Genomic DNA, 17,164 nt, shown 5'->3' with positions numbered 1-17,164 from the left:
ATCCCAATACTTGTGTGAACTTAAAAGTTGAACCAAGTCTTTTATTTTTACGTAGACAATCAATCCAAGAAAATATCTATAGCTTGTTTGTTATCAACTTATGATTCCTTGCTCCCGCTTTCCGCCCTCACTGTCTAAACACCTTTCCTCCAAACGCTACCCAAGGCATTTTTGTTTTGTTTCTCAAACAACACATTCTATAGTACAAATTTTTTTTAACAGCTCTATTTTAATTTCCTTTTACTTTAGAGTTTATTTAATTTTAAGTTGAATACATTATGATTATACTACCTTTATTTAACCACACCATTCATGAAGCATAATACTTCTTTTCCTTTTTGAATTATAAAATAAGAAAAGTATGCCGGTACTTTCTGTGCGTTGTCGGATTAATTGCCCACAAAAAGATTCACCTTAATTTATTAAAATCTAAAAATTAAAACCACCAAACACAACCTAAAAAACGTATTTAACACTTGAATAAATAAATGTTCCTATGTTTATGTTTTTTCTCCCTCCTTTGAATACAAACACAAATACTATACTACAATACTAGAATTTGTTTAACATAACAGAAACAGCATTTTATTTATATAAGCTACAGAGAACATTCTCTTATCTATCTTTCTCAAACATTGTTTTGTGAATTTTGAACAAAGAAAAAACAGTGTTTGTGTGTGTTTTAGAAGAAGAATAAGGTTTTTTTTGATGTCTGTGCCAGTGGAACAAGGTTATGGAGAGGTTCCTTCAATGGAAACCAAAGAGAGAAGCATTGGTTTGAACCTCAAAGCTACTGAACTAAGGTTAGGGTTACCAGGCTCTGAGTCACCAGAGAGAGAAAATGGTGGTGTGCTTAAGAGTTTGGTATCTGGTGCTAAAAGGGGTTTCTCTGATGCTATTACTGATGGTGGTTCTGGGAAGTGGGTTTTGTCTGGAAATGGTGGATCTGAAGTGGGGTTGTGTAAAGATGGAAACTTGTTCTCTCCTAAAGCTAAAGGTGTTGGTGAATGTAATAACCAACAAAACCCTTTCTCTGCTTCAGTTGTTGTTAAAGAAACTGTTACACACTCTCCAAAGCCTTTGCATGATAACAAACCACAGGTTTCTCCTCCTTCTTCAAAGTAAGATTTCTTCTTCTTATTTATTTATGTTTGTGTGATGCTAGTTTCTTTTAGTGTTTATAGTTTCTTCTGTGAGTTTACAAAATGTTGAAAACAAGAACAAATTATGTTGAATTTGATGTTTCTTTTGGCGTTGAGTAATTGAGTATGCGGATAATTCAGAGGAAGAGGTTTTTTTTTTTTCTCCCTCTCTAAAATATTTTCTACATTAATTTTTGAGTTTGATATTTGAACAGAAGTCAACTAACTCACTTGTTGATTGGCACTGGTTGGATAAACAACTTATCTTATATCTTATAAGTGCTTATGTATAGCTGTTTCTATAACAAAAGATACAATAAGCTCAAAGGGGTTTCTTTTAAGCTATAAGCTTTTTTCATAAGCTATTATGGAGAGCTTATGCTCATGTCATAAGTTGTATCTATAAGCTCTCCCAAACAGTCTCAAAAGTGTTTTTGCAAGTAGATAAGCTTAAATAAGTCAATCCAAATAGGCCTTGGTGGTTGTTGCTAATTATATTCGTAGATAAGCTCAAATAAGCCAATCGAAATAGGCCTTGGTGGTTGTTGCTAATTATATACTTATGTTAGCCTCTGGTGTAAAAGCTGGCGTTGTTACCTGTAGTTGTATGTGCTCTAGTAAATTTCGGGATTTTCTTTGTGCTAATCTTTAAAATTTCACATAGATAGTTACTTTGGTTATTCCTTAAATTTTCTTCTGCATGTTGATTGTGTGTGATTTATTTATGGGAAATGCTAACTTCAAGTTTAGAAACTAAACATAGAAGTTTATTCTTGGAAATGTTGCATTCAATATCTTAAAAGTTTAAAATTTTATCTTAAAAGTTTTTTCTTGTGCCCTTATGTATGCCCTGGGATTTGATTTTGTCCAGTTAGCCTTTTCATGTCTTCTGATGCTGAAAGGTTTTTACTCAGCTTCTGTATTCATTGATTTTCACCAACACATGATGATATAAATCTGTTTTAGCTTGATTCCTTTGTTTTGAATTTATGATCGCTGGCTTTAAAATTGATTTCTTTTTTCTCAATACTGTTTTTATGTGAATCAGGGCGCAAGTTGTGGGATGGCCTCCAATCCGATCTTTCAGGAAGAACTCAATGGTTTCACAGCCTCAAAAGAATGATGCTGATGCAGAAGCCAAGTCTGAATGCCTATATGTAAAAGTCAGCATGGAAGGTGCTCCATACTTGAGGAAAGTGGATCTGAATGGTTTTAGCTCTTATAGGGAGCTTTCTTCAGCACTCGAAAAGATGTTCAGTTGTTTTACAATCAGTGAGTTTTTATCTGCTTGTTATCGTCTTCTCAAATTCTCTGTGTGTCTTGATGTTTTCTCCGAGGCATGATCACAAATGTCTTGGTGATGTGATAGTGATCATTTTTGTAAATGTATTGTACTTTGAAGAACATTTTAGTTAAATTAGCAAAAATATTTGAAAATCACAAGGTCAAGCTAGTTGTAAATACGAGGTGTGTTTTGAATGGCTCAATAAATTCTTTACTAGAAAAAGTTCTTTATATAATTTAATTGCATATGAAAAAGAAAACGTAATGAAACAGATGTTAAACTCAAATAGTTAGCTCAGACACACACATTTTGCCTATACTTTGACCGTACAATTGTTGATGACATGAATTTATGAACATCCGTCAATGTTAGGGTTGTATAGAGTTTCAATTGAAGAGAACTGTTGCCAACACACTCTCTTTCAACCATTTTCTCTATTGTTGGTTGAAATTATGGCATAGAAAAACTATTATAGAATATGCATGTATTTATATGTCACAGGTTCTGACTGTGGTGCCAAGTGCCAACATGGTTGAGAATGAAGATTACCTATACAGTCATGCCTTTGCATGCCTTTTTTGCTTAAATAAAATGATTCTGATGATGTTTTTGTTGACAAATCCAGGTCAATGTGGCTCATATGGAGTTTCTTGTCGAGAAAAAAATCTAAGTGAAAGTAGATTGGTGGATCTCCTTCATGGTTCAGAATATGTGCTTACCTATGAAGACAAGGATGGTGATTGGATGCTAGTTGGTGATGTTCCATGGGAGTACGTCTATTTTCTTATATATAATTCATAAGACAATGTCTAATGTCTTAATTTTTCACTACATTAATTAACAATGATAATTGATGATTAGCTATGTTTGCTGAATTGATAGTTAGACTTATTTTGTCCTATGAACAATGTTAGAATCAACAAAGAGTGATTTAATTCTGATATCTGAAATGATGTTATTTTTGTTGTTTTAGGATGTTCACTGAGTCTTGCAAGAGGTTGAGGATAATGAAGAGTTCTGAAGCAATTGGGCTAGGTAAGACCAATGTTTGTTATATTAAAATCTCAACATTACTTCATGTTCATGTATGATACCTTAATATTTTTTGTCGGACTCATGTATACTCTTATTCCTGCAGCACCTCGAGCCATGGAGAAGTGTAAAAGTCGCAACTAGTGCGATGCAATGTGCCAGTTGTATACTGATCCGTAAAGATCGAAGATCACATCTACTTAGCATAAAATACCTTCTTGCTTGCTTATGTATGTATTAAGTCTATCATGTATACAAGAATGGAGCCTCATACTCCTAAACTTTATAGTAGGCCAAATATATTGATGACAATATATTAGGCATGGTGTAGACGACTACAAGTCATTTTGGTGTAGACGTTTCAAGGCTTCTTAGGTTGTTCACTTTAATCATAATCGTTATTAAGGCTGCCATTAGTATATAAATTTTGTATTTCTCTTAACTTGTCACCCTATCTCTTCAAGTTAATGTAAGTGAGCTTTTTGTTTGTCATAGAAATGTTAGAAACAAAGAACTTCATGCTTTGTTTTTTTGTTATTTGTGCCATTTTGTTTCTTATTGTCCGGTTAAGGAATTTTCTAGTTAAAACGTTTTTTTTTCTCTTTGACGTGTGATCATTTGTTTCAGTACATCCGAAGTTGTTTTTATAGTTTTATTTTTAAACATTCGGTTAAAATGGAACTACCAAAAGGAGGAACATGTTAACTTTTGAATTTTAAAAGGTGACCCTTTGTACAACAATGTATAAAAAGAAAAAATCTCAGGTATATTAAGATTTAAGAGTAATATGTAATTACACTTTTGATCTTTTTTATCACATTCACAAAAATAGTCCTCTTTAAAATTGATTTTTTGCTTCCCTCAAATTTCACATTTGTTAAATTTTTTGTCCTAGTCCAAATTTTTTACCTTAAAAATGTTGATTTTGGTTCCACAAGTGGAGATTTTTTGTTCCAAAAGTGGATATGTTTAGCCTCAGGTATTTTCTATTCATAATCAAATTTGGGACTGTAAATCATCGCTTCTGGAAAACCACCATTTTTTTAGACAAAAAAAAAGGTGGAACCAGAATACATTTGAACTAAAAATATAGATTTTAAAAAATGAGACTATTTCAAAAATATGTAATTTTTTAGTTTTTATCCCTTTATCAATGTAACAATAGCTTCTGAATCCGGTAAAAAAAAAAAAAGAACAATAGCTTAGGAGTATTCATGGGACGGGACGAGTAATGTTGCCATTCATCATACGTTGAGCTAGATGAGTTATGAGACCGTCCATGGTCCATCACTATATAAGTAGTTGATGTAGACTAGCTGTCATGTGTGACTAAAATGGTGAGTGTGAAGAATTCAGACTTTTAGCATTATGAAAAGATTCCACACATTTACGGCGGCTCAGATTCCATCAACAACTCAAGAGTCATTGGATCAAAATATTGGACGGCTCTAAATTAAAACTTTGTAAATCAACTTTAATAGCAAACTCAATTAAAACCTTTCAATGGTGGAAACCAGTAAAAAGCATACTTTGGTGGGAAAGAGAACAGCATATAAGTAAATTTAGTGTCATGCAATTACATTACTTCTCACATTAGAATGGCTATTAGTCAGACATAATTAAATTTCGAATACATATTGGTGTACAACAGTAGAAGTGTCAATGTGACCCTGTTTTCCTTGACAGCGACAAAAAATGGTCTCAAAACCGATATACAAATGAGAATCCGCCCTAGAATTTGAAAAGGTTATATCTGCTACAAAATAAATAGTTAAATATCAGTTTCTTCAGCTTCTGCAACTCACGTATGACATTTATGGAGGGCTTCTTCAGGTATCAGAACTCTGAAAACAGCATAATGATGGTTTAAGCTCTTTTCTCCCTGTAATCTGTGAACACTACCAAGGGCACCTGTTTTAGGGTTTGGAAAAGCATAAAATATCCGCCTAATTCTCTGATGGACAAGGGCCATGGCACACCTGAAATCATAGAGAAAAGCAAATATATCAGAAAACAGTGACTTATGAGGAAACATTAACCATCAGAAAGTGAAATTTGGAGAGAATATCTCCATTTCATGAGGTACAAGGCATTCAAGAAGAAAAAGAGAATCAAAATGCTACTGACAGCTAACTTCTTTTCATGACATTCCCTTTATAGACGAGTAGCAAGACTAGTTCAGACATCAAATAAATTCAACAGACAATGAAGTGCTTCAAAGTTATTGAAGAATCTCGTCTACAATCTTACATTGTGCAAGGTTCCCAAGCAAGATATATGTCATAACCAGTGCATAAGTAAGGTCGTGCAGACAGCAGATCGGAAGTTTGACTATGAATATTTAATTTATCACCGTCCTCAATGTGATTGGAAGTTTGACTATGACCATTCAATTTATCATCCTTAACCTGAAACGTCATACCAATATAAAAATAATGCTTTTTACATAATATATTCAATTGAAAATGAACAATTATAATCAAGGTAAATGCCATTGCATTTGTATCTAAATTTCCGTATTGCCAATGTTAAATTTGGTGTGAGATGCTTTATTAGACCTTAGATTTTAAGCAGGAAGAAATGTCAGCGTTCCATTACGGGTACTTTTGCAATAACCCATCATGCCCATCACCGGTTGTCATCTCTACAGGCCAAATTCCTTAAATAGGCATAATAAATCAGATGTAGGTAAACTTACAGTTGCACTTACAGTTTTTTGCCTCTTCAAAGGAGAGCTTGTAGAAGGGCTTTCGTGATCCAATTCCAAATATTTTTCTCTACTGCCCTCATTGTTGGGAAAAAGATGCCTATCCCTGGCAGCAGATGATTCTATAGCTACAATGGCAGCATGCCGCAAAGGATGGCAATAATATGAACTCTGTGAATGTGATTGCTGCTCAGCCCATTGCCAAGGATATAGACAAGCAACACTTCTATATGATTGTTTGAGATGATTGCAGGAACTTAAATGCAAGGGTTTCTCGGGATCCAAGCTATTGGAAATAGATTGAGCACTAAATAAATCTGGTTTTCTATAGCAGCTGTCGTCTTTGCAAGGGTTCCAAGCAAAAACCAGATCACGCGCAGTTGAAACTATTTGCTTTGCTGAAGGATCCACTATCACTGCAGCATTGACTACCTAGATTGATCAAATTTTAAGTAAGCGGCAGTTGAATGTGAAGTTTAATAGTATGAAATTCTAGCCTTTATTAATTCAGCAAGTGATAGAGGGGACCAAATAAAACATAGCTCAAGCTGTGGTATAATTAGAAGAAATAAAGCAACAAAAGTTCAGCCTGTCAAGTCAACGCATTTTTTCTTGTCACAAAATTGTATCAAAAGGTCAGATTTGTACACTTACCAAGCCATCAGATGTTGCCAACTCTACTGCAGATTGCATAAACTTCAAAACTGATTGTGAGTCCTCCTTGCTAAATCCAGTAATGCCCTCAATGCTGCTGTAATTTTATTAAAATGCCAAGCCAACATCATAAGCAAAGTCAACTATTATCATACGAAATTTTTTGGCAATTTAATCAAGTAAGCTTATTGACAGCAAAAAAGATGTAGAATCTCCCTCCCAAAAATAATTCAGCATTGGTTATTTATTGTAAAGATTTCACAACGAGCATAATTTTTCCCGAGTGTCAAACAAGCATGAGAGACTAAAAGATCTTGTTGCACCAGACGGTCCTCAATCTACCACATGTCCAATACTTGCACAGTCCAAATTTTTGACAAATACCCTTTGATCCTTTCCCATTTGAACTTCCTCAGTTTCTACCCATAGAACATACAGCACTTAGATTGTTACATAGAATACATCTCTTCTAAAAGTAATTGCAAATCTAATGCATTAGATGCTATAATCACAGGAAACATCATAAAAATGTAAAAAATCCTGGGTTTATTCACTAAAAGACAGAATACAATTTTTTTGAAACAGAAGACAGAGTACAATAATTACACATTCGATATTGTAGACACAACGGTGGTCAGTGGTCGCACTTTCATCTACGAAGCCTCGCTAATGTATATATTACCCGCTACCAAGCCAACTAGGCACAATGGATAACTTGTAACTCTCATCTCATGTATATAATCTTTTATATTAATCTCTCGCCATCATCCAAATCACACTTAATCAAAATGAAGGATGTAATTATTGGACTTGGAATTTCATTTAACAGTACATGCTTTAATATGTATTCCTTTCTTCATCTGATATTCTGATGACAGATGTCATATATAAGCTACTTCAAATTTCAAATACTTAAATGAAACCAACATTTTGTAATTTTGATAAAAGCCCGCAATGATATTCCAAGTAAATATATAAAATAACAAGAATTTGAAGCTTACTAAGTTCTTGGATGATATGATGTTGGCCAAAACTTGCATTGCTCTTGCCACTCTTCTTTCGATGTTGCTTCATATTTGCAGACCTAAAGTCAATTGAAGTTGATTTAGCATGCAAACTAAATAATTTGAAGACAACAAGGACCAAGTTCCCTCAGGATCCGAACCAAACTTAAATTGATCTCTTCAATAATCAATAATATTACTTTGTCTTGACATCTGGACCCTAAATAAAGTATCGGATAACCATCTAATTATCATGTTTAGTCTTAAACCTTTGCATTATTAACATTTGATAAACACATAATCAAATTAAAACTCCGCTCATGTATATACTACTGATTTTTAATGTTGAGGATTTGTTGTTTCTTTCTTTAAAATGGAAGATTTAGTTAAGAAGACATTGAGGAGCAAAAAAAGTGACCTTCAAGATTAAAATTCAATGCTTATTTTAGTACTAGTACCATAAACTAAAATATAGAATTATTTACAAGAAAATGAAAAGTAATTGACCACCCATAGTCCCATAACACTATAAACATATGATGTATCTGATGTTTATAGTGTTATGGGACCATATGATGTATCTGATGTTCAACACAATTGCAAAAATCGATAGCTTTCAGATGGCCACTATCCTGAAATTTTTATATTATATAATAGGCTTAATACATCATATGGTCCCTTAACTTATTTTTGGTTTTCAGTTTGGTCCCCTAACTATAAAATGTCTCAATTTGGTCCCATAACTCTTCTCCCTTTACCTCTTTAAAATAACATACTACATACATAAAAACTCAACTAGTTGTGACTAACCAATGAGGAATGTAAAAATTTACAGCAGGAGTGAGATAGAGTGAGAGATGAGAAGGCCTGATACTGTTTTGGTATTTTATAATTGTAAATACCTAAATTACCCACACCAAAAAGCCCCAACATTTGTATCCTAAGAGCCTTTTTGGAATTTTCTGTCTCATTATGAGGGGAGGTATTACATAGCCTGGACAGCCACTATTTTGACCACTACTGTGTGTCTTGTAGTGGCCAGGGGAAAAGCTTTTCTATGATCAAATATTTTTCGTTTGAAACTATAGGTATCTGAAAGTCACATTGGACCTCTATTGACCCGACTGAGTCAGGATGAGTGGACTGACTTATAGGGAGCAAAGCTCTCTCAACACCTATCTTATCTTATTTTCTAGTCATAAGTGATAACACTCAAATCTAAGACCTTACTTAACAGAAATCAAGCTCCGTACACATGGACCAAAAGGCATTAGTGATCAAACCATAATCTAAGCAAACATTAGCATTAACCAATGTGAAACATAAAAATAAAATAAAATAAAATAAAATAAACGAAGACCCACTTTTGTAATAAAAGGACTCAACTGATAGGAATTGATCAGCTCTTGAAGATGAGACGGCACACCATACAATTGATCGCCGCCTTCATAGGCCAGGCACAAGACCACCGATAGCTGTATTTGTCCTGTCAAACATTCCCAATGTCACCAGCAATTGACTTGGTCTATTAACCATATCGCAATCTCATATTATCAGAGAACAAAGCAATACAACAGTACATGGTTCACACTAATGTTCACAAGCAAATAAGATCTAACTCCAACTACATGGATGTAAAATCCCTTGTATTAACTAAACCAAGCTTTCTTTGCTATTCAGGGTCTGTTTGATTGAATTGACTTATCTAAGCTTATCTACTGGCATAAGCACCTGTGAGACTGTTTGGAAGAACTTGTAACATCTTCATTGGCGTTTTCAGTTTATTTCCATATGTTCTCCAGGACAGATATAAGCTATAAATAGGTCATTTATGCTATAAGCTGTTAATTAAGCTGGTTATCCAAACAGGGACTTATTTATATACCCCTACATTGTCACTATAGTATAGCAATTAGTTTAGCGATGAAAACTACCTCCTTCTAGAACTTTCTTCTGAATTCGTTTGACGTGACGAAGATTTTCGAGCGGCGCTATCTGATTCAAACGCCTAACAAGAAATTAAAACAGAGATTAGTTGACAAAGCACAGAGAGTTCATAGAAAGTAAGATTTGAAACGAAGCTAACCTAACAATTTGGTTGGCATGCTTTGGATCGATAGATGAAGCAAAAACACTAACTGCATAAAACAGAAACAAACGAAAAACCACAGTTTCAAGTCAAGAAATTCTAAATGGAAAAAACGTTTTAGAATTTTGAAGTGAAAGGTTAAGATAATGTTGACCAGTAGGTTGATTGTGAAGGTCGTGTGGCTCCTCGTCTGGGATGTGCACTATTAAGTCGTTATTTGACATTCTACGATCGCCGGCAGTTGAGGGAGGACAACGACAGGACTGATGTCTGCTAGGGCAGGAGGACGCCATTAAATTTAATTGTTATAAAAAAAGTATAAAAATAAAAAATTCCCTTGTTTATCTGAAAAATAGGCCCAGCCCCAATAGCATACATTTGGGTCAATGACATACCCGACCCAACAAGAAGAAGCTCGAAACAGTCGTATCTTCTATAGATTTTTCCCCCCACAATTAGGGATAGCAATGAACCGAACCAACTCGAAAATAGTTCGAGATTCGATTCGATAATTAATTCGTTGAAGTTGGTTCATGAACCAAATGAGTTGAACTTGAGCTATGTATAGTTCGACTCGTTTGATTCACGGGTCAGCTGGGTATATCTATATATATTATTACTTAGAATAGGCTACTTAATTGTGTTCAAGACTTAGAAATTTCACACTTAAAAAACTCTCGTCAATTTCGTTATTGTATTATTATTTATTGATGTTATTACAAAAATATGCATATATTTGTTCATCTTTACACTTTATATTTCTCACCCTTCAGTACGTGGTTTACATTTATTTGTTGTTGCATGTATATACACTAGCATAGAATGTTTACGGTTGTAAATGAATTAATCAAAAAAGAAAAAGATTGAGACTAAAGTTCTTTTTTTATGGATTACACTTGAAAAACATAGAAGCCTGAAAGAAAGAAAGAATAAACGTGAAGGAAATAGCAAAAACAAGCAAATTGCATTTCTTGTAAACGACTAGTCCCACATTGCTAGAACAATTCCATAACATGTATATCACGCATAAAACAATCAATTCTAAACAACATCATTATGTCACCCAAAAGAAGCAAAAAACAATTCACAATATAATGTTTTATTCCTATAATTTACGCATCCAATTTTCCAATTAACAATTCCCAATTCTAAAACTCTAAAACAATTAGCTTACTTAAAGTGAGTGAGAGTGAGAACAGAGAGTTGAGTCGTTTAGCAGCCAAATAGAAAGAGAGATTGAACAGTACGGGCCAGAGGCGAGAGTGAGAACTGAAGAAGAGAAGTTCTCTTCTGTCTGTCGAGGCGAGAGAGTGAAAGAGTTCTGACCTAGTCGAGCGATTTAGAAAAACTTGGCAGCAGCAATCGTAAAAACCCTTGCAGAGCTATCACAGTTTCTCAAATCGTTTTTGTATCACTTGCGATCGTTTTCTCAAATTCCCAATCGTACAGAGCAATTGCAAACAATCGTTTTTCAGCAGCATGCAAGAACGATTAAAACATCAAAAACTGAATCGGTGTCAGTTCGGTTTAATAGCAGCAATATCAAACGGTCGATTCTAAATATCTTCTCTTCTTCATGGTTATCTCACAGAGAAAAGGAAAGCGATTCTGCCGCAAAGTGCCACAGCGATTTCACAGTAACTTTAGTCGGTCAAGGATTTGGATGGATCTATTCATATCGCTGCACAGTAGTTGAAACCATAATAAATTGCAAAAAAAGAATATAAGTAAAGATACATTTTAGTCTTTAAAAAAAACAAGTTTAAAGGAGAGAAAAAGAATAAAAAATGAGATGATTATTTAATAGTTTGATACGAAAGAAAATAAAAGTAAATTCTAAACGATAAAAGTAAATAATTGTAAAAAAAAAAAAAAAAGAAGATAAAAGTAAATAAATATGTATTTACAAAATGATATAAATGTAAATAATTGTCAAAAAATTAGATATGATATAAAAATAAAAAAAGTTAATTGCAATTTTGTCTTTTCTCCCACGCTCACTCAGATTCTTGAAGTAAAGAATGGTGATGTGGTGTGTTTTAAATTACATTACATTCAATTTGATGGTTTAGAGTCATTCAAATGGATTTTAATTATATACATGTTATCAATTAAATTACAAAAATGAATTCGGAAAAAGGTTTTAGGGTATTTTCTTGCAATTTTAGGCGTTTTGATCATTCCATGTAATCATATTATACTTTGCATCACTAGACCTTGCACCCGTGCGGCGATTGCAAACAAAACATGCTATTATGTTGCAATTAATAATTTGTGGGTGTTTAGCTTCTTCAAAAAAAAATAAAAAATTCTTTGGGTGCAAATACAATGTTAAAAATAAAAGGGTTAATGGTGCTTTACCCCCTGTAATATAGGTCATTTTTTATTTTCCCCCATGTAAAATATTTTTTTTGATTTACCCCCATGTAAAATATATATTTTTTGGAATACCCCTCCTAATAGGTCATAAAAAAAACGAAAAAATTCTAAAAAAAATAAAATAAAGTCGTTTTTTTATGAACTATTAGGGGGGTATTCCAAAAATTATATATTTTACAGAGGGGTAAATCAAAAAAAATATTTTACAGGGGAGAAAATAAAAAATGACCTATATTACAGGGGGTAAAACACCATTAATCTAAAATAAAAATACACAATAAAAAAAAAACGGAACTATTCATTTTGGTACATTACGAAAAATAATAACACCATTCTCACCAGTCATCAAAATCTTCAGACCACTCCTTGATGTAACTCTGGATATTGCAACATAAACTTGACCGTGAGAGAATACGGGTTGAGGTACGTACACACCAACTTTTTTGAGTGATTGTCCTTGACTCTTGTTGATTGTCATAGAAAAACAGACTGATAGAGGAAACTGCCGACGTTGGAATTTAAACGGAATCCTTGTATCGGAATTTAAACAGAATCCTTGTATCCAAGTGTACTAAATCCTTGTATCCAAGTGTACTAAGTCAATCCCAAAATGTCACTAAATGAGTAATTTGAAAACCAATTTCTAGTATGCTGAAGCATTCCATAGCAGACCACCAACCTCAATCACTTAATAAGGACCATCACTTTATGCTTTCAATTCCACAATAGCTAGGAATTCTTCAAGGCAATTAACATCAGACCGTATACTTCAATAATCAAACCATAAAAATCTCAAGATACCAGCTAAAGTCCTAATGTATGCTGATTCTACTACACCACGATTGCAGATAAATATTTCACCTATCGTATCGCATAACACTTAAGCAGCTTGATCCAATTCCAAGACACATAAACCATCCTAACCACTGCAAAAACACCTATCTTTCAATTTAAATGTCTTCTAGTATCTTAGTCTTGCATCAAACTTACATATAGGGCATGATAACTTATTGTTTGGTTACTGCAGTGATGGTGTGGATAATGAATGGTGATAGTGAAAAGAGAAGTGTGAGAGAGGGAGATGGAACAATGAGAAAAAATGGTGGATAGAAGTTGAAAAAAAGATGGTGGATTGAAGTTGAAAAAAAATATAGATGACACACATAAAGTAACTTTTTGGAAAATGAAAAAGAAATTAAAGTGGGAGACACAGTTATAAATGCACCTTGGGGGTTTTGTAAGAGGTATCTGTGAGATTTGAATTTCAAATTCAAATTTAAAGAGCATTTTTCCCGCTACATAGGTTTAGGGTTCATATTAGGTATGCATTGTGAACCTTCGTATTATATATTAAGATTTAAAATAGACCACGTCGTGATAACATGGTGGCGTGATTGCAAACTTTGTCTGTCTCATTACACTCTTTCCTGTTTAATTTACAGTAAAAAGTGTAATTGAAAAATTAGAGTTTCTTTAACAAAATCAACCGTGAGATTCATAATAAATAAATAGATAAATAAATAAAACATAAGAGAGATTCGTAATATATAAATAAATAGATAAATAAATAAAACATAAAAATATGACATCTTTATGTCAAGGTGCAAGGGGTCAACTACTTAGTCCTCAACTAACTAGCCATAGTTTTCAGCCCTAGCTTCCCTCCCTAAACCAATATACATACTATGGAGAAAGGAAAAAGAAGCCTACAACTGACACTTTTAATTCTTCTTAGCACTCTTCCAACTTAAGATGCCAACAATATATTACATCCAACAAATTTTGTTGTTGAATATCTTTATGTAGATAAATAATAAATCCAACAAATTGCTGTTGTTGTTGTTGAATTTCTTGACATCTTATGCATGTTCACTTGATGATCTCTCTTGATTTCCATCTGTTACATATCTCTTCCAAAACCAATGGTTCTCGAAGAGAAGATAAATCTCTTCAATAGGAACTTGCTTTGTTTCCGGCAATAGAAAGAATATAAAAAGACTCATGACGAGAATCAAGCCAGCAAAAAGTAAGAAGATTCCATATTTAAGGTGGCAGAGTGATACAAGGAAGAATTGTGCAACAATGGCAGTGAAGATCATGTTAACACAGACCACAACACTTTGTGCAGCTGACCTTATCTCTAATGGAAAAAGCTCACTTGGAACCAACCATCCTAAGGGTCCCCATGATCTTCCAAATCCTAACACAAATAGGAAAATCACAATAACCAAAAAGACACTAACACCAAATGATAATTGTTTGCCATCGCCAAACCCTAGAGCCAAAACAATTGCTGCAGCTACCTGCAAATCAAAATGGTCTCATATATTAGCAATTGAACACACTGATTAGTTAAGTTCTTAAATGTAAGTTATCTCTTTAAACAAAGGAAAAAATATAGTTAAAGTTATTTATAAGTTGCAAGTTGTAAGAGTACTTACCATGCACAAGAACATTTCAGCACCAGCTTCCAAAAAGAAAGCTCTCCTACCAAACTTGTCAACATAAAACATTGAGATCAAAGTGGCAAGAACAAGTGCAATACTAGTGATGACAGAAGAATAAAGAGATGCAGCAGATCCAAATCCAAGAGTTTGGAAAAGGACAGGTGCATAGAAGAGGATGGAGTTGTTTCCAGTCAGTTGTTGGAATGCAGGAATAGCCAATGCACCAATTACAAATTGTGGTCTATTCTTTCTTAAAAGAAGGTTCTGAAATGGATTCTTGATGGCTTGTGCTTCTCTGCTTGCTTCAACAAGATCTTCAAATTCAGCATCAACATTGGGCGTACCTCTAACTCTCTCCAAAACCTTTCTTGCCTCTTCCATTTTGCCTTGTTCCACAAGACTGTTTGGTGTCTCAGGACACAACAAACCACCAATAAACATAACAATTGCTGGAACTACTGCTAAACCAAGAGATAATCTCCATCCCCATGGATGAATTCTCTCGGTTGCATAATTTACCAAGTTAGCTACCAAAATTCCCAAACAAGTTGTTAATTGAAAGAGTTGGTTCACTGCTCCTCTCACTTTTGCAGGAGACATTTCTGACAGATATAAGGGAACAGCCTAAACAATAACAACAAGAAGTTAGTTCATAACACACATGTGTGTGTGTGTGTGTTGACATAAACACATTATTTATCATTTTGAAGCATTCAAGTTACCTGGTTACCAAATCCAATGCCAACACCAAGGAGGATACGACCAATGATCAACATATAAATGTTGAGAGAAGCAGCATTTAGGACAGCTCCAATGAAGAAGCTAATGGAACCAACAACAATACTGGCTCTCCTACCTTTGTTTTTTGTTATGGAGGACGCAAAAAATGTGGAAATCAAGGCAGCAAAGTATAGAGATGAGGTGAAAAGTGTCAACATTTGATCATCATATTTACAATAATCTGTTTCTGCCAAGTGTGCATGTTTCCTCTCATACACATTTGGGAAGAATTCTTTTAAGAAATCATCCATAGAAGTAACTCCACCTGCAAGGATACACATTTGGGACTAATTTAGGTCTTCACTCAAATTTAATTGGGACGAGAAAATCCATATTTGTTTAAGGTGTCCGAGTTTCTTACACCGAACATTGGTATGCTATGTTTGGTAATTTATTAGGTAATATTTATATGACAATGTGAGAATTGACAATTGATAAAACATTCACTCTCACCTGAAACACCAAGATCATATCCAAAGAGAGAGCCACCAAGAGCACCAACAATGCAAGAAAAGATGAAGTACCCTGTAATCTTGTATTCATAAAGATGAGCCCTTTTGAGATTTCCACCATCACCAAATCCTCCACCTGCCATATTTTTATGTTTTATTTATTTATTTATTTATTTATTTTTATAGATATTCTCCTTTTGTCTCCCTTATTGTTTTTATCATATGAAAAATGAGAGACAAAAAGGATATAAGTGTTGAGATGAACATCCCTTTGTGAGGGTTTATATAGAAGAATTTACATTCCTATTTTAACCAAAAACACTCTCAAAATAGAATTGAAGAGATATGATAAGAAAACAAATTTTGATATTATTTTACGATACAAGTGCGTTGATTTTGAGCCTTATCCCTATTTGATAGGTAAAGAGAAGATCAAGGGTAATTGTTTGATATTATTTTAGGATATAACTGCGTTGATTGTGAGCTTTATCACTATTTGATAGGTAAAAGAGAAGACGGGTGACTGTTCGATATTATTTTAGGATATATGTGCGTTGATTTCAAGCCTTATCCCTATTTGATAGGTAACAGAGAAGACCAAGGGTGATTGGCGATGACATTGTTTTCATTGAATAATAATAACCATTAACAAAGTTTCTTGGATCATTTTTTCTAAGGAAGTTTCTTCAATCATTGAAATGCACATACACACTTTATCATAACAACCAACGATACAATGCACATAATTTTCTTAATATATATATATTTTTTTGAGAGAGAGAATTTTCTCAATATAGATTTTAACTATGTACTTTTTTTTTTTTTGCTAATTTCAAATATGCATTTACCTTCTTTAAAAAAAGTATTTTACACCTTTTCAAATATGACACTTTAACGTTTGAATAAAAAGGGACATTTAAGTGTTAATTAACATCTCCAATGTGTTTTTTCAAAATAAAAATAAAAAAATTTCCAATTTGAAAATGCTAAAGTGCCTTTTAACATGTAACAAATCATGTCGAAGAACCAAATAGAAAATGACACAATTTTTTTCATCCCCAGCTTCGCATCGAATGAGTTAAAGAGTACTTAAATAATGTTTAAAATCAGTGCTTAAATAATGTTTAAAATCCAATCCAATCATGCCACAACTTGCATTGAATGTGCCACGGCTTCACGTTCGTACACATTAC

At 33.6% G+C, this 17,164-nt stretch overlaps 3 protein-coding genes across 4 annotated transcripts; 1 reads left to right on the top strand and 2 right to left on the bottom strand.

Moving 5' to 3' along the window:
- The first annotated feature begins 479 nt into the window (after nt 1-479).
- On the top strand, nt 480-3,957 carry LOC11408105 (auxin-responsive protein IAA27). Its single transcript, XM_003630713.4, has 5 exons — nt 480-1,121; nt 2,191-2,414; nt 3,053-3,197; nt 3,401-3,462; nt 3,566-3,957. The coding sequence occupies exons 1-5, from the start codon at nt 709-711 to the stop codon at nt 3,601-3,603; spliced, it is 882 nt and encodes a 293-aa protein (XP_003630761.1). The 5' UTR covers nt 480-708; the 3' UTR covers nt 3,604-3,957.
- Nucleotides 3,958-4,988: 1,031 nt separating this feature from the next.
- On the bottom strand, nt 4,989-13,472 carry LOC11416732 (tRNA-specific adenosine deaminase TAD3). Of its 2 annotated transcripts, XM_003630712.3 has the most exons (11): nt 12,632-13,472; nt 11,088-11,594; nt 10,068-10,183; nt 9,911-9,962; nt 9,759-9,832; nt 9,189-9,310; nt 7,822-7,904; nt 6,821-6,917; nt 6,170-6,598; nt 5,710-5,867; nt 4,989-5,438 (listed from the first exon to the last, which is right to left on the bottom strand). In XM_003630712.3, exons 3-11 carry the CDS (start codon nt 10,135-10,137, stop codon nt 5,261-5,263), a joined length of 1,263 nt encoding a protein of 420 aa, XP_003630760.2. In that variant the 5' UTR covers nt 10,138-10,183; nt 11,088-11,594; nt 12,632-13,472; the 3' UTR covers nt 4,989-5,260. The 2 variants fall into 2 exon arrangements, with proteins under 2 accessions (XP_003630760.2, XP_039684634.1); XM_039828700.1 differs by lacking the exon at nt 11,088-11,594.
- A 434-nt stretch (nt 13,473-13,906) lies between these two features.
- On the bottom strand, nt 13,907-16,120 carry LOC112417569 (sugar transport protein 14). The gene is made up of 4 exons (XM_024773897.2): nt 15,973-16,120; nt 15,462-15,784; nt 14,734-15,363; nt 13,907-14,595 (listed from the first exon to the last, which is right to left on the bottom strand). The coding sequence occupies exons 1-4, from the start codon at nt 16,112-16,114 to the stop codon at nt 14,152-14,154; spliced, it is 1,539 nt and encodes a 512-aa protein (XP_024629665.1). The 5' UTR covers nt 16,115-16,120; the 3' UTR covers nt 13,907-14,151.
- Nucleotides 16,121-17,164: the final 1,044 nt, after the last annotated feature.

Source organism: Medicago truncatula, chromosome 8, assembly GCF_003473485.1.
Source record: "Medicago truncatula cultivar Jemalong A17 chromosome 8, MtrunA17r5.0-ANR, whole genome shotgun sequence".
Lineage (NCBI taxonomy): Eukaryota > Viridiplantae > Streptophyta > Magnoliopsida > Fabales > Fabaceae > Medicago > Medicago truncatula.
This window is presented reverse-complemented; position numbering and strand designations above follow the sequence as displayed.